The 20672-nt window shown below is 40.1% G+C and overlaps 1 protein-coding gene across 1 annotated transcript in view; it reads left to right on the top strand.

Annotated features, from left to right (window-relative positions):
• Window positions 1–19864, top strand: part of Set1 (SET domain containing 1) — a 59778-nt gene extending 39914 nt beyond the window's left edge. Inside the window, exons 13-21 of the mRNA XM_069300638.1 lie at window positions 571–719; window positions 2879–3046; window positions 5347–5562; window positions 7612–7879; window positions 9274–9561; window positions 12579–12811; window positions 13824–14018; window positions 18069–18326; window positions 19049–19864. Coding sequence (XP_069156739.1) covers window positions 571–719; window positions 2879–3046; window positions 5347–5562; window positions 7612–7879; window positions 9274–9561; window positions 12579–12811; window positions 13824–14018; window positions 18069–18326; window positions 19049–19222 — 1949 coding nt within the window. The 3' untranslated portion in view covers window positions 19223–19864. The remainder of the gene's footprint in view (window positions 1–570; window positions 720–2878; window positions 3047–5346; window positions 5563–7611; window positions 7880–9273; window positions 9562–12578; window positions 12812–13823; window positions 14019–18068; window positions 18327–19048) is intronic.
• The last annotated feature ends 808 nt before the right edge of the window (window positions 19865–20672 follow it).

Consider the following 20672-nt stretch of genomic DNA (forward strand, 5'->3'; position numbering starts at 1 on the left):
CAGAAACACTTGTGTAAATTTAGGCTTTATTTAAAAAATCTGAACAAATATTGCATAATTTGTGTAACAAAAATCTGATATTGATTTTTAATTATATAAGGTTTATTTTCAGATTTAATTTTGCTAGTTTACTACAGTGTCGTAGTGCTTAAAAGAAGGTGAAGGAAAGACCAATGCATGTGCAAGTGTATTTAAAATCAAATTTTTGGATGCAACTTACATCCTTTCTCAAGTTGCTGTAAACCTGTCTCAAGGTGCTGTTTGCAGCACCTTGAGACAGGATGTAGGATGCATCCGAAAATTTGCTGTTAATACACTTGCATATGTATTTGTCTTTCCTTCACCTTCATTCAAGCACCATGGCATGCTTAGTAAATTTCTTAATACTGTATCTAATAATATAACAAACAATTATTGATTGTTAAAAATGAGTATACAAACTGTATAGTGTATTTCACTGTTAAAATGATGGATTTTGTTTTTATCTAGTGCACTATGTTTAGTTCATTTGATTGCAGCAATGTGTTATTGTTAATTATAAATAGTAATTATATATTTTTTTATTTATAGTAAGGAGTGATATGTCATCTGGTGAGGAAGAGGAGAAGGAAGAGTCATCATCCTCCTCTTCCTCCTCTTCCTCAGAATCATCTGAGTCCGAGTCATCATCATCATCATCTGACACTGAAGAGGAGGAAGAGGAACCAGAGGAACTTAAGGTATGCATTTTGTAGTGTGTTAAGCATTGAGAGTTGCATTATATTGCTTGAGTAGCTTTAGCCCATCAGTATACAGTACTTGAATATCTCTGATATTTCTACTGACTTTGGTATTGTTTTCCATTAGCTGGTTCGGTTGTGTGTATTTACTTAACAATTTATGTTCCTGGGGAAAACAATGATGGCATCTATTTTATGCTCTATTGCATTTGTGCTTAAGGACCATGCTTTTCTTTTTTGAGGGAAGCCCCTTGTGGCTCCCTGAAGCTGCCTTGATGAGAGGGGCCCCTAACTATTGGATCGCATCAGCTGTGGAATTGAGTTCAGTCTACCAGAAAACAGAGCCAGAACTTGGCATCTTTTCCCACAGAGGCACGGGAAGCACATGATACTGCCACCTCATCGGGAAAGTCACCCAGAAATTCAGTAAACTAGTACAAACAACTGCTGGGTTCAAAGCGACTGAAGCCTCAAATCTTGCCAAACGAAACTCCCCAACAGTGTAAATTAATGATAAAAAATGTATCAAAATAAATGTGCACTTCTTTGCCCCACCGCTCCCACTCATGAGGGGAGGAAGGGCTTGCGCTGTCCACTGGCTCAAGCCCTCAGTTCCACTGCTGATGTGACACCTTCCTGATGTCTGCAGTAGGGCCCTATGGTTGTCAGTATGCCATGGCTGGCCCTAGTGATTTTCAATTGAGTGCTTCTCTGGACTTGGTCTTGTGTGCTTTGTTTTGTACACTGTAATGTAGTGTAGTGTGGCCCTGGCCTTTAGAGTGCTTAATGCATGTGCTCAGGGTTACCTTCCCTTAGTGCTCTCTAGCACTGCACTGACAGTTCTCTTTTCTCTGGTGTGTTAAGGATATTGCTCCTTTATGGGCCCTTCCTGCTTAGGTTTTCCCTCACCTAGGGCAAGTCAGGGTATTTCCGTTGCCTCTCTGTCTTGATCCGGGTTGGGAGCGAGATTTAGCTGGTGGGGCACACCGGTGTCTCGCATGCTTGTACTTACAGCATGCCAGGGCTACACAGCCTTCACAGCTTTGTAGCTCAGGCTGTGTTGGCTTACTTTTAGGTCCAGCCTAGCAGCCCCAATACCTGAGTGTCCGACTTGGTTTACTGGCCCTTGGCCAGTAAACCAGTAAAACTAGCATCCCCAGTGCCTGACTTACTACTTGGTTTAATTTCAGGCCCTGGAAATCCCTTATGAGTTCAGTATGGCCAATGGATATATGGAATGATATCTGAGCCTGTTCTCGCCTTGTGCGAATTTGAGGGTTGTTCATCGTCTGTGCGACGGAGCGATGATCATTCATTCTGCCTCCACTGTGCCACCTGTTGGGTTGATGACACCTTTGATTATGAATCTTGTGGGGTTTGTGCTCAACATGTGACATTTATAAGAACTGGAACTTGGGAGTCTGTAATATTGGATGTTTGTAAGCCAGATGTCTGTTTGCCAGAGAGAGCCCCTGTATTTGAGTAAGTTCTCTGTCTCCTTTGTTTTGATTGACTAGATGTTTCTTTCTCCCATTGGAGTTGCTCCTGTTCCTTCCCATTTTTGGTCATGTCTTTCACGAGCATGCTGGCGTAGCCTGGGCAACAAGTGAGGTTATCGGCTCCTCTGGCCCACTTGTGATGGGTATTGACAACTGTCATAATTCAGAGAAGTGTTTGATTCACAGTCATTTGTTAACAGAGTAATAATTTTAGCTATTTAGATCTTAATTTTCATTCAGAGGAGACTTATTGAGTTTAATCTTAGCTCTTGTGTATGATAGAAAGTTAGTCTGTTGGTGGTGGCCCAAATTAGATTCACCACTGTCTCCCTTTCTCAACTATGTAACTAAATGATATGTAAAATTACTGGTCATGGTGGGTGAACAGATCATTAGTCTTGTGGGTAAGATATGTAGCTTAGCTCCTTGTAGTTTGCTGATTCTGGGGAGCAATTGACCAGCTGGCTAATGAATTAGCATTTGATTTCCATCAGCACTAATATTTTCTTCCGATAATATCCACTAATTTCAGTAGAGTTTTTAATCTCTTGATATACCATGTATATATATAGGTGTTAATCAAATTGTATTTTCCAATAACTCTTCAAAACTGTACACAAGCTTGATATTAAGCACCATTCATGACAAATTAACTAACAGGAGTTGCGTCGTTTGGAAGCAGAGTTTGACGCTCATGTTAGATCAGCAGTGGAATCAGTCATGCGTACTCCAGAGCATGACCGTCCAGCAACTCCTTTGCCTGATCTCCTCCCTGACCAGATGGAAGATACTTGGATGGATGAATCTCCTCCCTCACCTGTAATAAAGGTATGTGTTCACTTAAGTTTTTCATGTAAAAAAAAAATCATTACTTCAGAGTTCAGTAATATTCTTAACCGTCATACCGCTAAGGGCAGTTCAAAGACCTGGCTCAATGAATCATCGAGTCTATTATGACTAAGGCTAAACAGGCTTTGTATGGTATCCCTGAGATACCATACTGACATGCTCCAGTGGTTGGCCTGCAACACTGCTAGGCGCCACAAAAAAAAATAAACAAAATTCTTTCGTCTTATAAAAGTGTTCATTTGTCTTCCCTGATCACGGGAAAAATAAAGAAAAAATCGTAGGTGGCATATTTTGGCCGCAGTAGGGCGGGGAAGTCTTGCAAAAAAAAAAAAGAGGCATTAACAGAGCAAGTGCCAGACAAGGTCTGGCACTTGCTCTGTTAATGCCTCTGTTAATGTTAATGCTCTGTTAATGCTGGTATAGTGTGATATATTTATATAATATAATGTGTAAACTATTGCTATACTCAAAATTATGGTGTACATATTAGTGATTCAATTATTATGTTCATAAAACAATAAACAAATAGTTTTGCTGTTATTACATTATATATACACTGGTTATATATAAGTATCTGCATGTTTTGGTCATCATAACGAACCACTAAGTTGGTATAGTGAGTCAAAAAGCCACAAAGAGTGGCTGCCACACACCAGTCAGTCAGCCACTGACTGCCTCTCCCTTCGTCACCACCTCACTCGCCGACATTCTCCTCCCACCATACTGTTTTTGCTTTTATTCACTATATACAGGCGTTATATATATAAGCATCTACATGTTTTGCTCACCATAACTGAACAGCTTGACTTGTATGGTGAGTTTAGGCAATAAGAGACACAGCTACACATAGTCACCTGGTGGCGGCCTCCCTCACTGGTTTAATGCCAGACGCACTAATATTTCTCTTCCAACAATACTGTTTGTGGTGTTATTAATCTATATACACACATTATGTATAAGTATCTACATGTTTTATTCACCATACCTGTACAAATAAGCTGGTATGGTGCCCAAAGACCATAGTGGCCACCAGTACACAACATGACATGTCACGCAGACAACACACCTGGCGGCTCCCAACATACTCCTATTGTTGTTATTACACTATACACAGGTTATATATATGTATCTACATTTGTGTTCACAATAGCAAAGCATTAAGCTGGAATGCTAAGTCCAGTCACTAAAAGATGGCCACACACAGTCAGAAGACGACGCCACCTCCCTCCCTCCCTCAGCATTACTCCTCCCACCATATAGAGCATAGCACTAAATATCACCACAATCCTGCTATTATCAGAATCTTGGTCAGTTTTATCACAGTCAGGGGTCATCTGTAATACTATCATTGCTAAATAATAGCATGTTCATATATATTTTGACATTTGTAGGCGATGCTGTGGTCACAAGCTGAACAGCAGTGCTGTTAGCCCATGCTGCGTGCGCCAGCCTCAGTGGCTCACTCAGAATTGAGGCTCTCACACCCGGATATGTTACCCACAATTTTCTTTCTAGGTGGCGTCTGTTTACATATGGGGTCAGCTTGACTATAGCTCCCCCTATCCCTCGCGGGGCATTTAAAATCGTGCACTAGACCCTCAATCGTCTATATATGTTTTGAGCGGTTTCGTTAAAGTTACTCCCATCATCTATATATGTATTGCGTGGTTTAATGGTTAATATACTCTACTTTGTGTCTATTATTGTCAAAAGAATATAATGTTATGTGACATTATATTCACAATATAATGTCAACAACATTATGAAGAAGCAGGGATTGAGTGAGCAGTTCCTGACAAATGGCAGATAATACAGCGAGATGAAATAAGTCAAGAAAGTTAATGTTTAATATATTCATTAAATGATGGCACACAGAAAGCGCTTTTAATCTAGGGGCATTAAATGATAGAACCCTGCTAACAATGTATTGCTGGACTGTGATGCTGAAGTATGTCATGGTGGAAGATATAGCAAAGAGTTGCATGTTTTATTTCCTAAGTGAGGGGAATCTTTATTCTTCCATTTCTTCTGTCTTGATGTCTCTGCACCCCCATACAGGTGGGAAAAATGGTAATGATGAGACTTTACTAGAGCTTTTAAGTCATATTTTCTTAAATGTATTGTTTTGAGAAAATAATACATTTGAAAACTGTTTTAATAAAGAGAAGCTTGTTAACTAAATTGAATATTTAATACACTAAGGCCCTTCATATGACACGCACTGAATCTATGCTTAGCATTTATAATGTATAACTTATACTCAGCAAATGACTTTGCAGCAGACACCAGTTCCCCCTCCAATAAAGAAATCTCCTCCTACTAAGAGTAAACAGTTGCCAAAGAAAACCGAATCGCCTGCCACACCGAAGAAACCAAAGAAATCTCCCGTTACTGCTGTGAAAAAAGAGAAGGCCCAAAAACCGAAGGAGAGAAGAAAAGAAATTGTGAAAGTTAAAAAGCCTCCAGATACTGTACCCCATGACTCAGGTTCAGAGGTATGTAATTTATTATTGCTCTTGTATCAAAGATAAGTTTTTAATATTTTAATGGGAGCATCATAATATGAATCCTCCTAATGGACAGTGCCTTGATGTGGCTGGGGGGATCCTGAGCACTCTTACCAATTGAAGAGCAGTTGAATATGACTTACAAAAACCCTCTTCTGGCCATAGCCTACAAAGTCAAGATTTAAGCTGTTCATTGTGACGTAGGCCACCTATGTGTTGGAGTCCCTTATACGTGGAGACCTTTATATTCTGTTTCCCCTTCAGTTGGAAGTTGAGTTTTTGCAGACACTGTCTGCTTTTGCAGGCTCTTGGAAGATAACGTACTTCTTCATTTGGGATAGGGGTAAAAAGGAAGGTTATGTGAGGCCTGGCTCAATGAATCATTGAGTCTATTGTGACTAAGGCTAAACAGGCTTTGTATGGTATCCTTGAGATACCATACCGACATGCTCCAGTGGTTACTTGCATAAACAAACCTTAGTGCTTATCTATCAGTTACTAAAGGGAGCGAGGTTTAGTTCATTTTGCCCTGCCTCCTGTTCATTTATATCTGACATGCTAATTGCATTCTCATCATTATATTCATCATATTTTTTCTTAAAGTTATAGATGGAAGTGACTTTGACAACTTTTACCTTCAATTGTTCTACTTGCTGATTATCCATATAAAGCACAAGAATTTATTTTATTTCTCCAGAACTTGATTGTGCATCCACTTATTACCGATGTCCTCTTGTCTTACTTCCTTTCAATTAAAAATAGGCTGCTTTTGGCTATGTTGTCTATTTTGCTCATTATCTTTTAAATAGTGATCATATTCCTTCTGTTTCTTTTCTCCTCATATCTGAACCATCTTAATTCTGGTACTAATTTAATTGCAAGCCTCTCTACTTTCTCATGTTTCCTTTTTGGCTTCACACGGTGCAGGTTCCATATCAGTGCTGCATACTTCAGTAATGATCCTGAAGAAGCAGTAAATATGGACTTTAAAACCTCCTTATTTAGTCTCCTAAATGCTCTTCTGATGTTTTGCCAGCTTCCTAAATAATAATTATGCTGCTGATATTATCCCGTTCACATGCGCTTTTGGTGTTTACGTTGAGATTATATCCATTCCAAGATCACTTTCTCTTAATGCTTCTTGTAATTAGTTGCATTCGTCTTATAATGTAGTTACCTATAATTCTTCTTTTCCCATCCTCATTATCTTGCACTTATTTGGACTGAAAAATTCCAGCAGCCATCTTTCTGCCCTTTCCTGAAGTTTGTCAAGTATTATTGCAGCACCCTACAATTCTCTTCAGGTCTTATTCACCTAATTAACTTTGCATCATCTGTAGACATTAACATGATGAGTTCACTCCCTGGTAGGTCATTTACATAAATTAGCAGAGAGGACTCAACTGTCTATGCTTAACCAGCCTGGCATGTGCTCTCTCTGACCCTTTGTTTCCTGTCTGTCAGGCACTCTCTTAACTAGCTCAGTAGCTTTTTTCTTTACTCCTGCTTTTCTTTCCATCTTATGCATTTAGCTTTTGTGAGGAACTGTATTCAAAGTTTTTTACAGTTACACATCCTTCATTTTCTACCCTTACTGTGATGACTCTTTGTCATAAAATTCAATCAACATTGTTAAGCATATCATTTTGATCTCTGAATCTGTATTGTATTCCCATTATGAGGTTTACTTGCCAAATACTCAATAGTTCTTTTCCTGATGACTTTTTTAAAGTTTTTTGCATCAGGTGTATGTTAGTAACACTGGTCTGTAGTGCATTATGCCTGTCTTATTTCTTGGATATTGGAACTACAGTAGCCTTTTCCAGATTTTCCCATTCTCTAACACAAGCTTTTCAAGATCCATTAACAATTCTGTAGTATCATTGATGAAGCTATTCTCATTAGTAACATAACTATCCTTCGCTTCATAATTTTAACCTCTTTAATATGACTTTTATTGGTGTGCTTTTTCAGTAAACTGTTATTTTGTGATAGAAATTAGTAGCATCTCATAAAACAAACTTTATTTGAATACAGACTGACACAGCCGATGAAAAAAGTGATCTGGACGATGGCTTGGGAGAATCGGCAGAAGCAGCAGAAGCATTGATGGCCTTAGCAGGGGCAGATGTCAATGGCAGAGTCAGATCTACTTCCTCCTCTTCTAGCACATCCTCTTCATCAGCTTTAAGTCGACTTTCTGGATCCACTGGAGAAGAGCAGAGGTCTCCAGTCCTCATGGAACACAGTTATTGTCTACCATGGGCACCTAAAGATGGAAGAGATGCCTCATTCTTGCCTCCGGGTAACTATCTTCTCGGTTATAACTTACCAGAAATATTTCTTCTTCCTTGTAGATTATTAAATTTTACATATACTACTCATAGATAGAGTAAACACCATCTTGTCTGGAGTTTATATAATCTGACTCACAGACAACACTCCTTGGACCTTCACTAAATGCCTTATTTCCCCTTGACAAGATACTTGGAAAGAAAATCACAGACCTAAAGAGGATAGAAAGTAGGATTGGCAACATTGATGCTCATGATGCAATTTATTCCTTTCATGAGGTACTCTTATATACAAAGGTACCTCAGTTTATGAATTTAATCCATTCCTGGAGACGGTTCGCAACCCGAAAATTTGTAAACCGAAGCGAATTTCCCCATAAGAAATAATGGGAAATGAATTAATCAGTTCCTGACTCCACAAAAAATTAGTCTCAAAGTAAATTTTATACCTAATTCACCCAAATCTTCACTACAAAAGTATGTACAAGTTATTACTTGCCTTTGCTGATGACTCCTGTTGGCGTATGGAAGACGGTGAGGAGGGGGGAGGAGGAAAGGTGTTACTGATTGGAAGGGGAGTCACCTTCCATTATAACATCAGGCAGTGAGGACTTCTCTGGGGTGCACTCTCTGGCACGTTTTGCCTGCATATCACTAGGACCTGCTTCTTTCTCATTGTTTTTCTTGAAGATTGTTTTTCCCTTTGTAACACTTGTCTGTAGGGAGACATCACATTATCATTAATAAGATCAATGCAATGGCCTACTAAAGCTTTATCTGCGTGATTCTTTTCAGCAAAACTTTGCAGTTCTTCCCATACTGCACACATTTTCTTAATTAATGAGGAAGGGGAAATCTTCTACTGCCTCCTCCTCCTTCCCCCCCCCCCTGAAGATTTGTTATACTGCCTAGCTAGTTCAACAACACGTGTACCATTTTCATGTTTACGAATGATCTCTTGTTTTTCCTCTATGGTCATTCTCACATGTGTTTTCTTGCCTTGAACCTTACCACTGGCTTTCTTGGGACCCATGGCGAGATAAATAATAACAACTTTTATGTTCAAATAGCCAAAAATAAAAAAAAAAAAACTGTAAATCCTTGCATTGAATTCAGGCGGGATAGTCACTAGGCGGGAGCCACTGGGAAACTGAGGCGCGATCGCCGTGCCACCACGCGCTTGGTCGGCCATACGTGTATCAAAAAACTCGTATCCCGAGATCAAGTTCGTAACCTGGTTCAAATTTTCCAAAGAAATCGGGCTCGTAACCTGAAAAGTTCGTAAAGCGAGGCATTCGTAAACCGAGGTACCACTGTGTTTGTGTGTGTGTGTGTGTATATACACACACATATATATACATATTTATAAATAATTCATTATTTAAAATATAATTTTATTTTGCAGAAGATATGGCCAAAAAAGGTTTTAAAGTCATGGGTGGTTCAGACCATGACTACACTCGCACGTGTACACCGCCAAAGAGTGACAAGACTAAGGCTTCTAAGACTGCAACGAAATTCACCACTCCTAAGCCAAGAGGGAAGGAGAACAGAGAGTTGCAAATCAAGAAGGAAGGTCTTGATAAAAGAAAAACAACACCTCCAGTTCTACCCAAATCTGCAACCATACCTACCTACACGCCGCGTAACCAGATGGAAGAATACAATGTCCTCTATTCATTTCTTATACGAGGTAAAAAATTCCATACTATTTTGCTTATTAATTTCTTCATTCTGTATGAATTCAGTAAAACCAAATGGGGATTACAGGTAAATTGCATGTGGATAGATAAATTGTTAGTGCAAAATATACTATAGAGTTCTTTAAAAAGTATTTTCAAATACTTTTCTGGGGAGAGCCCCGTCGGCTCCCTGGAGCTATCCAGGCTGAATGGATATGTATATCTTTCTGGCATCAGTCAATGCATGGCATTCTTGCCTACTGGGGACCACAAGCCAAAAATCTGACCCCCTCAGAAGAGGCATGAAGAGCAATGACCTATAGAGACCTCCATGTGGTTGGGAGCATTCTCTGTCTGCCATCGACCGGGACAGGCACCCAGAAAGGTAGGTGCCCCAAAACATACCCCTTTTCTGGTAAAATTATTGCGACCGAAGGCCGATCAGGTGGACAGAACTCCCCAAACAAAAAATAGCAAACTAGCATGACGTTATCAAGTCGCCACGTCTCTGTCTGCGCAACCCCCCCCCCCTCTCCCCAGGAGGGGAAGGGGGGAGCCCCAGACCCATCCGCCGGCGATCCAACCTACAGTTCTTAGGCTGGATGTCAAAAAGCGTGAAAAATACCGCCGACCGGAGGGAGAGAGGGATGCCGGAGAGCCTCCGGGACTCGCCCAGAAAATGGTGTTTCATTACATTCAACGCTGGTTTTCTGGGGGAAGTTCCATTGGCTCCCCGGAGCTAACTATCCAAAGATAAGGAAAAAACAGGGACTTATCCAGGGAGGCGGTTCATCCTCACTCCTCAACGCAAAGTCGAGACAACTGGCTGCAACCGCCGACCCAATGCAGTGCAGGCCCTACCTGCCCCAGGAACATTCACCAGGTAATGACCAGCCAGGACCCTGTTCGACCTCCAAAAACCATGCACCTGTATGTCAACCTAAGACATGTTGCCAAAGACGGCAGCCAAAGCAGCAAACTTACGCACATCGTGGACATGGGGATAAACCACAGACTGGCTACACTTAACAACCCTGCAGACAACCTGAAAGACCCGAGCTCGGGAAAGGGAAGAAGGGAATCCGAGTCAACCCAAAGCACATCCCCTGCCACCGAAGCCGTGGCGCACAAATAACGGCGATGAGCCACAACCGGACACAACACATGATGCACCCCTGACCTGACCAACCAAACATCAACAACCCAAGGGCCCCTCTGAAATGCAGCCATCTCAGTCTTCGCTGCCGCCATCTCCAAGAAATAGATGGCTGTAACCGAACAAAACGACCACCAGGACCGAAGGAGCAGAAACTCCTGTGCCGGAGGAGAGTATGAGGCTTCCTGAACAGACCCCCCAGAGGCCAATGCCAACAGGAAAAAAGAGCTTTTGAAAACCAATCCCGAATGGAAGGGGCCACAACAAACCGAGGAGAAGAGAGAAACGAGAGCACCGGGTCCAAAGACCAGAAAGGCTCAGGAGGTGCATGAGCAGGCCGGAGGTGAAACAATGCCCGAGAAAGCTTGCAGAATGGGGACAGAAGTAACTAACATCAACACCGAAAGGAAGCTGAAGTGGCTCCGCCACCGCCTCAAGATACGAGACGACAGTATTGGGCATAAGATGACAGTCCAGGAACAACCAAGAGAGAAAGGACAGAACAACTCTATCAGAGACCGAAGAATAGCTACGCAGCGATAGGAAGAACCAGAAGGACCGCCAGGAAACTTCATACTGTCGCCGAGACAAAGCACGCAGGTAGGAGACCAACAACGAAGCCACCTGCGCACTATACAAGTGAATAAGTTATGATAAACCCTAGTCAAAATCACCAGATGCAAAGACTCGAGGAGAAGACCAAACCAGCCTTGCACCGGGTTGGACCGATCCGCTGAAAGAGGCGGAGCCGCGGGAAGACCCCCTCGGTTCAGGCAATGAACCATCGGGGAGCAGTCCGAATTTAGCTGGATTGTTGATCCGCCAGAAAGATATGCATATCCATTCAGCCTAGATAGCTCCGGGGAGCCTCCGGGACTCGCCCAGAAAATGGCGTTATTACATTCAATGCTGGGGTTTTTAAATATTAGTCTAAAATCAATTTCTAAAAATATTTTGATGAAAGTTTCACGAAGTTGATGCCAATAAGTTGGAGATTTGTTTAACATTTTAAAGTAATTTTTACATAATTTGAATATTTTTTTAATTATACCCCCTTCAATGTCACACATCATATGATGCAGTTTAAGGGTTAAAGGAATTACCATTCATACCCAAATTTGTTTCCAAACTACCAATTCAAAATGAAAATGAAAAATAGAACTTGTTTCAAATATAGTATGGTCGATGTCTTTTGTAAGAACTAAGTGTTTCTCTTAGTGTTGGATCCATCTATGCATAATATTTAGAAGCGTGATCAGTCATAATAACACTTCAACGTTCCGACCTGTCAGTATATGACCTTCACCTAAAATGCTTGTAATCTTCATTTTCTCAGTTTTTAGGTTATAGTAAAAAATTTCAGTAAAAGTGATTGCAAATGATTGCTACGTGTAGTTGAAAAATAAAATGTTCTGTGATAATAGATTATGCATGACTTTGCTGAATATACAAATGGTTATGAACATTTACGCATTCCTTATATACTGTACTAGTATTTTTCAACATAAAATAAAAATAACAAATATGGAAATGTCTACACATAATCTGTTGCTTAAAAAAAAAAATAACTTTCATACTCTCCTGGTAGGTAATTTGTAAAGCATTATGAAAATGCTCAAAAGTAGAGCAATTATTATCTTGAGTATAGGTAGTTGGCCAAAGTGATCTCTGGATGGTCCCCTGATACTTTGGTTGATCGCGTGATAAGCTATGCCCACACAATGCTAAAAAAATTATATATATACAGATCTGTTAAAGCACAGATGACATATTTTAGCATCATTGGAACACTAAAGTGTTCATCTGTTGCGTCTATGTACTGTTGTGTTACATTTAGACATCAGACACTAATAATAATCTTACTTTGTTCAGGTATTGACCAGGAAGATATTGAACTTCTCAAAAGAAGCTATGAAGGCATGCTGGCAGATGACAGCCAGTCATACTGGCTGAACGATACTCACTGGGTTGATCATCCACCGACAGATATCCCACTCCCACCAAAAAAAAAGAGGAGATTGGATGATCTTCCTATACATAAATCGGGCTGTGCTCGTACTGAAGGCATTTACAAAGTAGACTCCAAGCAGAAACAGAGGCATAAAGTTAGTTTTGGTAGTTTTTGTTTTACTGCACAAAATATAGTAGTCAATAAATCTAATTGTTTTTGGAATTCACTGTTAAAAACTTCAGGGATGCATGTTGAAATTACAATAATGTGATGTTTGAATGAAAAATCTTTGGTAAAAATTGGATTTAGGCAGCAGCTCAGTGCCTTCAAACTACCTCTAAGTCTGGGTAGACTTCAGGTTCTGTTGCTATTAAGCTCATTGTGGTCTTGTTAGTCATGCATGCATCTAGGGTGACCCAAGACGTGTGTTCGATTGCTCTCGTTGCTCCAAAGATTTTCTCGTATCTAGGGATGTTTAAATATCCATCGTTCCCTAACATCTCGGCCATTAAGCACTTTCAAGCAATCAGTATTATTGAAGTTTCTGTTGAACATGTATTATTTTCCTTTTACAGATACAGTGCCTCACTTTGATTTTCTGAAGGAGGGATTTTAATTTAGCATTCTATTTTTAGGAGTAGATTAGAGTATAAGTGCTTGAATTGGAGATTTTTGCTGTAATGGCAGTGGCAGAGTATAAATGACTGATAAACTATCTGTAGAAAGAAGAATGTAAGAAAATAGATATTAGTCTCCCAGGGAATTTTGAACATTTCTTAGTTCTGTTCCGTACCTTTAGTGAGGCATGGAAATACACTATGACATTGAAGCAAGATTGTTTATTAGCAGCATTTAATGCATAGTAGTATATCTAATTAATTTACCCTTGAGTTGATTATGGAGAGAGAAGAGAAGATTACTCCCCAAGCTTTATGCCCTATCTTTAGTTGTGTAGAGTATCATTTATCTCTGACAGCTTATTGTAGAGATTCATTAATTGCTTCACAAGAATAATACTGTAGTTGTAATTTTATTTTTGTAATGATAAAAGATTTATTAGCGAGATTTGAAGATTTTGAGTGTTGAACTACTGGAATCCATTGTAGTCTATTTCAGAGTATTTAGCATTTGTGATACATATTTAACCCAAATCCTTTTACTTTTAGTTTACATTCCATCAAGATCATGCAGCGAGAGCTGCAGAAGACCCTCAGCAACAGAGCCTTGCAGTCCTGGAGTCTAGTAAGGCTAAGCTTACTCAGATGGCTGTGAGCAGGGAAGTGCGCTCATTCCAGAGACGACTTCTTACAGCATTTGGCAATGAGACAGACTCTGATTTGCTCAAGTTTAATCAGCTCAAGGTAAGGAATTTTTTTCTTTGTTCAGTATAGAGCAGTTACATTATGGTAGAATACAGGCTATACAGTGTATTAGTGAATGTGTCACTTGCTTTTTGTTATATAGATTATGATGCTGTAGTTATTTTTCTTAAAAGCAAAGCTATATCTCCTGCTGCTCCGCCTCCGTGGAGGTGGAGGAACATTCCAATTCGACCAGGGCTGTTCCACATGTGGTATGTACCAACCCTTTCATGATTCAGCCCTACTCTTTGGCAATTTGCCTCTTTGTTGCCATTGTAAGGGGTCATCTGGCTCCTTTCACCAGCTCCTGACCAGGTAGAGTTGGTCAGTCCCTTCCCAGCTTCCTGGGGTTGGGGTCAGGTATCCTCTCCAGCTCTGCATCTGGTCATTATGGGTTGGTTGGCCTCAGACATAGTTGAGTTTACCTTGTCCTTTTAGAGGGAGTCCCGGTTGTTCCCGGTCCCGAAGAGGGACTCGGCAGACCTTCAGTACATCTTTGATCTTTTGGGTTTGAACACCTTCATTGCCTGTCCAACCTTCTACATGATACATATTGGACGTCCACATTCATCCCGGGTTTAGAGACTGGTTTAGTTTTGTGGTGGGGCATCAAGCTTACCACTTGAAGGTTCATGCTTTTGGTTTTAGTGTGGCTCCCCATCTGTTTATCAAGCTACCTCAGCTGCACTTTCTAAGGGTTCATGTGTTGGCCTACCTCAAAGGTTAGTTTGTTTGGGTTCCCAGTTGGTCCGCATGTCAGCAAGCCAGGAATCTGTTTCTTTCCCAATTTGGTAGGTTTGTGTTCCTGGTGAGCTGATGAAAGTCCCACTTGGTTTAGTCCCAGGTTTAAACTTGGCTTGGCCTCATTTGGGACTCTTCGTCGGCTTCTCTTTCCCCGTCTCCAGTTTCATCGCCAGCTGGTGTTGGATCGGCCCCGAGTGATTTGCCAATTAGTTGAGCGGTTATGCAAGAGCCTCAGCTATGCTTACATAGCCTACGTCTTTCTCGTTAATTTTGAATATTTCTCTTGTTTATGTGAATCATTTGTGGAGTTGTTTGGTGTTTTCGAAGTGTGTATTTTTTGCTAATCCTCCAGTTGTCTATGAAGCTTCACTGATTTTCTGAATGCTTTCCCAGTGTTTGAGGAATTGTTACTTGCTCTTTTTGCCTATGTGAGGGGATGGGGGGTCAGAGTTTTGGCTCTGATTCACAATGGGTCAAACAGAACTCCTGCGTCTGGTGCGACCCATTTGCATGGTGCACTCTTAGCGATATAGCTTCAGGGAGCCACCAGGGCTCATCCAAAAAGAGGTACATATTTCATTACATTTGATGCTGGGTCTCTTCTTCAAGCTCCCCTCCCCCCCTCACCTCAAAGAGAACCAGATTCTGGTTCTGACTTTAGGTATGCAAGGGTGGGTCTGAGAGACCTGTTTCATCTCCATTAGGCATGGCCTTACCAGTATTTATCTCAAGAAACATCCGAGGGCCCATCAGAAAAGGGATCTCATTAATTTCAACACTTGTTTCTGGGGGGCGGAGCCCCTTCGGCTCTCCGGAGCTATCCAGGCTGATATGTATATCATTAGGCTTTTTGGCATCAATCAATATGAATGGAGTTCTAGGCCTACTGGGGACCACGAGCCAGAACCTGGCCCCCCTTCAGAGAAGCACGAGGAGCAATGACCTATAGAAATGCACATGAGATTTGGCACATTCTATGTCTGCCATCAACTGGGTTAGACACCCAGAAGGGTAAGCGCCTCAAAACAAACCTCTATTCTGGTTAAAATGACTAAAATAGACGAACGAGTGAACAGAACTCGCCAAATGAAAACGAGCAAGTGAGCATGACCCGAGCACAAGGGGGAGGGGGCTGTCAGCTGAGTGGATAGTGCTTCAGATTCGTTGTCCTGAGGTTCCGAGTTCGATTCCCGGTGGAGGAAGAAACAAATGGGCAGAGTTTCTTTCACCCAGATGCACCTGTTTTCCTAGCAGTAAATAGGTACCAGGGTGTTAGACAGCTGCTACGGGCTGCTTTCTGGGGATGTGTAACAAAAAGGAGGCTTGGTTGAGAACTGGGTTGCGGGGACGCTAAGCCCCGAAAACATGTCAAGATAACGTCACACGAGCCGCGCCGCATGACTGTGCAGCTCCTCTTCCCCCCCCCCCTCCCCATGGGGGGAAAGGGGGAGCCTCAGACCCACCGCATCAGCGATCCACCCTGCAGTTCTTAGCTGACGTGATTGTGGCTCGGTCAGATGACTCCAGCTCTCAGTTTCTCTCTGTGTTGTGCTGTGCCTTGTGTCTAGTACTGCTCTTACAATGGCGTGCGAGCTGGGAGCTGGGAGTATCATTCACAGGTACTCGAGCTGCATGTGCTTAGGGTTCCCTTCCCTTCGGCACAGGGGTTTCTGCTCTTTTGGTTGAGGTGATAGGTTTGTTTGCAGCCGTCTCCTCCTTTTCTAACGAAGAATGAGACTGCTGCTTTCCGGAAGGGTCTTTGCGTTGTTGATGTTTGGTTGGTCAAGCCGGGGGGGTGCATCATGTGTTGTGTCCGGTTGCGGCTCTCTGCCTTTATTTGCACGCCATGGCCTCTGTGACTGGGGATGCGCTTTGGGTTGATCCAGTTTCCATTCTTCCCTGTTCTAGGGTTCAGGTGTCTCAGGTCGTCCGCAGGGTTATTCCATCTAGTCAGTCAGCAGTCTATCCCCGTGCCCATGACGTTCGTAAGTTTGCTGCATTGGTTGAAGTCTTTGGTAACATGTCCTGGGCTGATGTTTGGGTACGGAGTTTTTAGCGGTCGAACAGGGTCCTGGCTGAATACTACCTTGTAAATGTTCCTGGGCCTATTCGGGCCTGTGTAGTGTTGGGTCGGCAGTTGCAGCCTGTTGTCTCGACTTCAAGTTGAGGTGCGAGCACAGACCACCTCCCGGGTAAGTCCCTCTAGTTTTCGTTTTCAGTGATGTAGCTCCAGGGAACTGAAGGGGCTCCCCCCAGAAAACCAACGTTGAATGTAATGAAATGCCATTTACTGGGTGAGACCTGGAGGCTTCCCAGCAACTTCCCCCCCTCCTCCCGGGCGATGTTTTTTTTTTATGTATTTTGACATCCAGCCTCGAACTGAAGGGTGGATAGCCAGTGACCTTGGTCTGGGGCTCCCCCTTCCCCCTCCCGGGACAGGGGAGCTGCGCAGACATGCGGCACGGCTCATGTGACGTCATGCTTGTTTGCTCGTTTTCATTTAGGAAGTTCTGTCCATTCGTTAATCTATTTTTAGTCGTTTAACCAGAATAGGGGTTTGTTTTCAGGCACTTACCTTTCTGGGTACTTGGCCTGGTCGATGGTAGACATAGAATGCTCCAATCCCATGTGCATTTCTATAGGCCATTGCTTCTCGTGCCTCTCTGAAAGGGCCAGGTTCTGGCTCATGGTCCCTGGTAGGCCTAGAACTTCATTCACGCTGACTGATGCTAAAATCTAATGATATACATATCAGCCTGGATAGCTCTGGGGAGCCTCCGGGTCTCGCCCAGAAAATGGCGTTTCATTACATTCAACGCTGGTTTTTTGTTTTCCTTTTTTCTTCTCTTCCTGGGCACTTTGTCTCCCCCATAATATTGATTTCACTCTGTCTGCCTTATATGTCTCTTCTAAAATCCTATAAACTAATAGTTTCCCTGTAGTTTAGGTGTGACACGATGCTGATTCTATGTTATGCTGCAATATACTGTATAGCATTAAACATGGCGAGTGAATGAGGCACCTGTTTTGGATATAATTTTTTTGTTCCTCCTATTTCTTCAGGAGTAATGCAACATGTTACAACTGGGGATCCATGACTTTGAGTGTGCAATATTATAATTGGTGATAATGTTTACATTAATTCTGGTGTTTACACAGATTAAATAAAAGCTTAACATAACTTTTATTGAAGGTAAAAATTTATTTTACAATTGCAATCTTAAGTTCAATTTTAAGAAAATGTTAGATTTGCTGTTTGTCATCTACAAGTTTTTATCTAAAGTACTCTGTATCTTTCTCTTATAGTTCCGAAAGAAACTCCTGAGGTTCGGTAAATCACGTATTCATGACTGGGGATTGTTTGCAATGGAAGCAATTGGATCAGATGAAATGGTCATTGAATATGTTGGCCAAAGTATACGATCCATCATTGCTGATCTGAGGGAAATCCAGTATGAAAAAATTGGTATTGGATCATCTTACCTGTTCCGCATCGACTTGGAAACCATCATTGATGCTACTAAGTGTGGCAATCTAGCACGTTTCATTAACCACTCTTGTAACGTAAGTTTATGTAATATTTTGTTTGGATTTTCATTGAGACTTTCATAGTTGCTAGCAAGTTTTTTCAGGTGCTTCCCCATACCATAGGAATCCTAAATTTTCACAATTTTAGCTGAACCATAGTTCAAGAGTAATAGTGTACTCCCCTTCGTGTTCCAAGAGATGACTCCTGTAAGAAATGTCCTGCTCTTCTGATGGGTAGTATCAGCCAGATATTAAAAAAAGATTTATGCGTTTTGAAGGGAAACCAGAGTTTGCCCAGCCAGATAGCCAGGACTGGTTGACGTGTTCAGGAGCAGTGGGGGTTCTTTTAAAATATCACTTTTAGGCTATTCGGGGGCAAGATACACCAGTGAATACTATAGAGTATATAGCCCTATATGACCCTGTGTCAAAGAGACCATTGAGTATTGCTCTGCTTACTGCTAGTTAGCCACTTGTTGCCATTAGATGGCAGCACCTACAGACATAGCTCATTCAGTTGCTTCACAACCTAAGTTCCCCATTTTAGTCAAAATGGAGCTCTCAAAAGTGGTAAGTGGTAAAAGACTATATTTACTTTGAACACTATCCGATTTCAGAAAATTCAGAAATGTGCTCTTTATCTTATGTACACGAGAAGCTTTATTTTTGTATATCATGTACCATAATTAAATTTACATATATGGTAATTGTTAATGAAAATTTGAAACATGTGCTAATTGTTTTCTTTCTGCTTTCAGCCAAACTGTTATGCAAAAATAATTTCCGTAGAAACTCAAAAGAAGATAGTAATTTATTCAAAACAACCTATTGCTTGTGGTGAAGAAATAACATATGACTACAAGTTCCCAATTGAAGAAGAGAAGATTGTATGTTTATGTGGTGCTTCACAGTGTAAGGGAACACTTAATTAAGGAGTTGTAATGAGTGACATCAGAAAAGCATGATAGTACTCTCGTCAGGGCATCATTGTGGGCGCAACAGCAAGAACCGGTGATACGGAAATAGGTAATTTACTTGGCATTTAAACGTGAAGTTGTGAAAGCTAAAAAAATAATCTTTAAAATTTATTTCATGTAATTTATGGTCGTCATTGGTATATATTTATTTTGCTACATTCTCTTATTCTAAATATTATATATGGTATTGTATAATAAATTCTGAGATAAACTGTATGTAAATAACTAAATTATAATTAATTGTACAAATTAAATTGAAGGTCATTTATTTAATAAATAAGACCTTATTTTTATTTATGAAAAAAATTGGTTTTTACTGTTTTTATATTATTAATTCCTATCCAGAGATTTACTTACGGACACAAAAATGCAATCTGAATTGAAACATTTGATCACTAACAGTATATCTATCTCTGTTCAAGATTGTTATTTGCTTGAATACTTTGTCTTGCATTATTAAGACCACTAAGAAACTGTAGTCACGAAGATCAAGACAAAAACCATTTTAATTGTTCCATTTAACATTACAGTGTGTAACGAGGCCCTGTCACTAGGTAATTCTCATTTTAATTAGTTTATTAAAAGAGTAAAAAATGTTGTAGGTTTTTGTTTATCTGTGAAAGTAAAAAAAAAATATAATTGGGTGTTAACATTTGATATAAAATGGCCGCATTTTATTGCTAGGATCACCCATTGCATCATATTCTAATATATTTTCCCAGTTCATGCATTAAAATGTTGAATACAGAACACGACCAGTTGAGATACTTCACTCAAATTTATTTTCTGAGGCATGAATATCAATAGATTTATCCTCGTTTTCCACAATACAAATTATATACATACATACATATATATATATATATATATATATATATATATATATATATATATATATATATATATATATATATATATATATATATATATATATATATATATATATATATATATATATATATATATATATATATATATATATATATATATATATATATATATATATATATATATATATATATATATATATATATATATATATATATATATATATATATATATATATATATATATATATATATATATATATATATATATATATATATATATATATATATATATATATATATATATATATATATATATATATATATATATATATATATATATATATATATATATATATATATATAATATGTCGTACCTAGTAGCCAGAACGTACTTCTTGGTCTACTATGTAAGGCCCGATTTGCCTAATAGGCCGAGAGATTTTCGTTATTTAAAACAAATTGTTTCCAAATGGTTTATTTGAATTATTATTATTATGTTAGATTAGATCATAATGTATTGACTCAATTATGTTAGTTTAGGTTAGGTAGGGTTGGTTAGGTTCGGTCATACAGTA

Source organism: Procambarus clarkii, chromosome 44 (assembly GCF_040958095.1).
Source record: "Procambarus clarkii isolate CNS0578487 chromosome 44, FALCON_Pclarkii_2.0, whole genome shotgun sequence".
In the NCBI taxonomy this organism is placed as follows: Eukaryota; Metazoa; Arthropoda; class Malacostraca; order Decapoda; family Cambaridae; genus Procambarus; species Procambarus clarkii.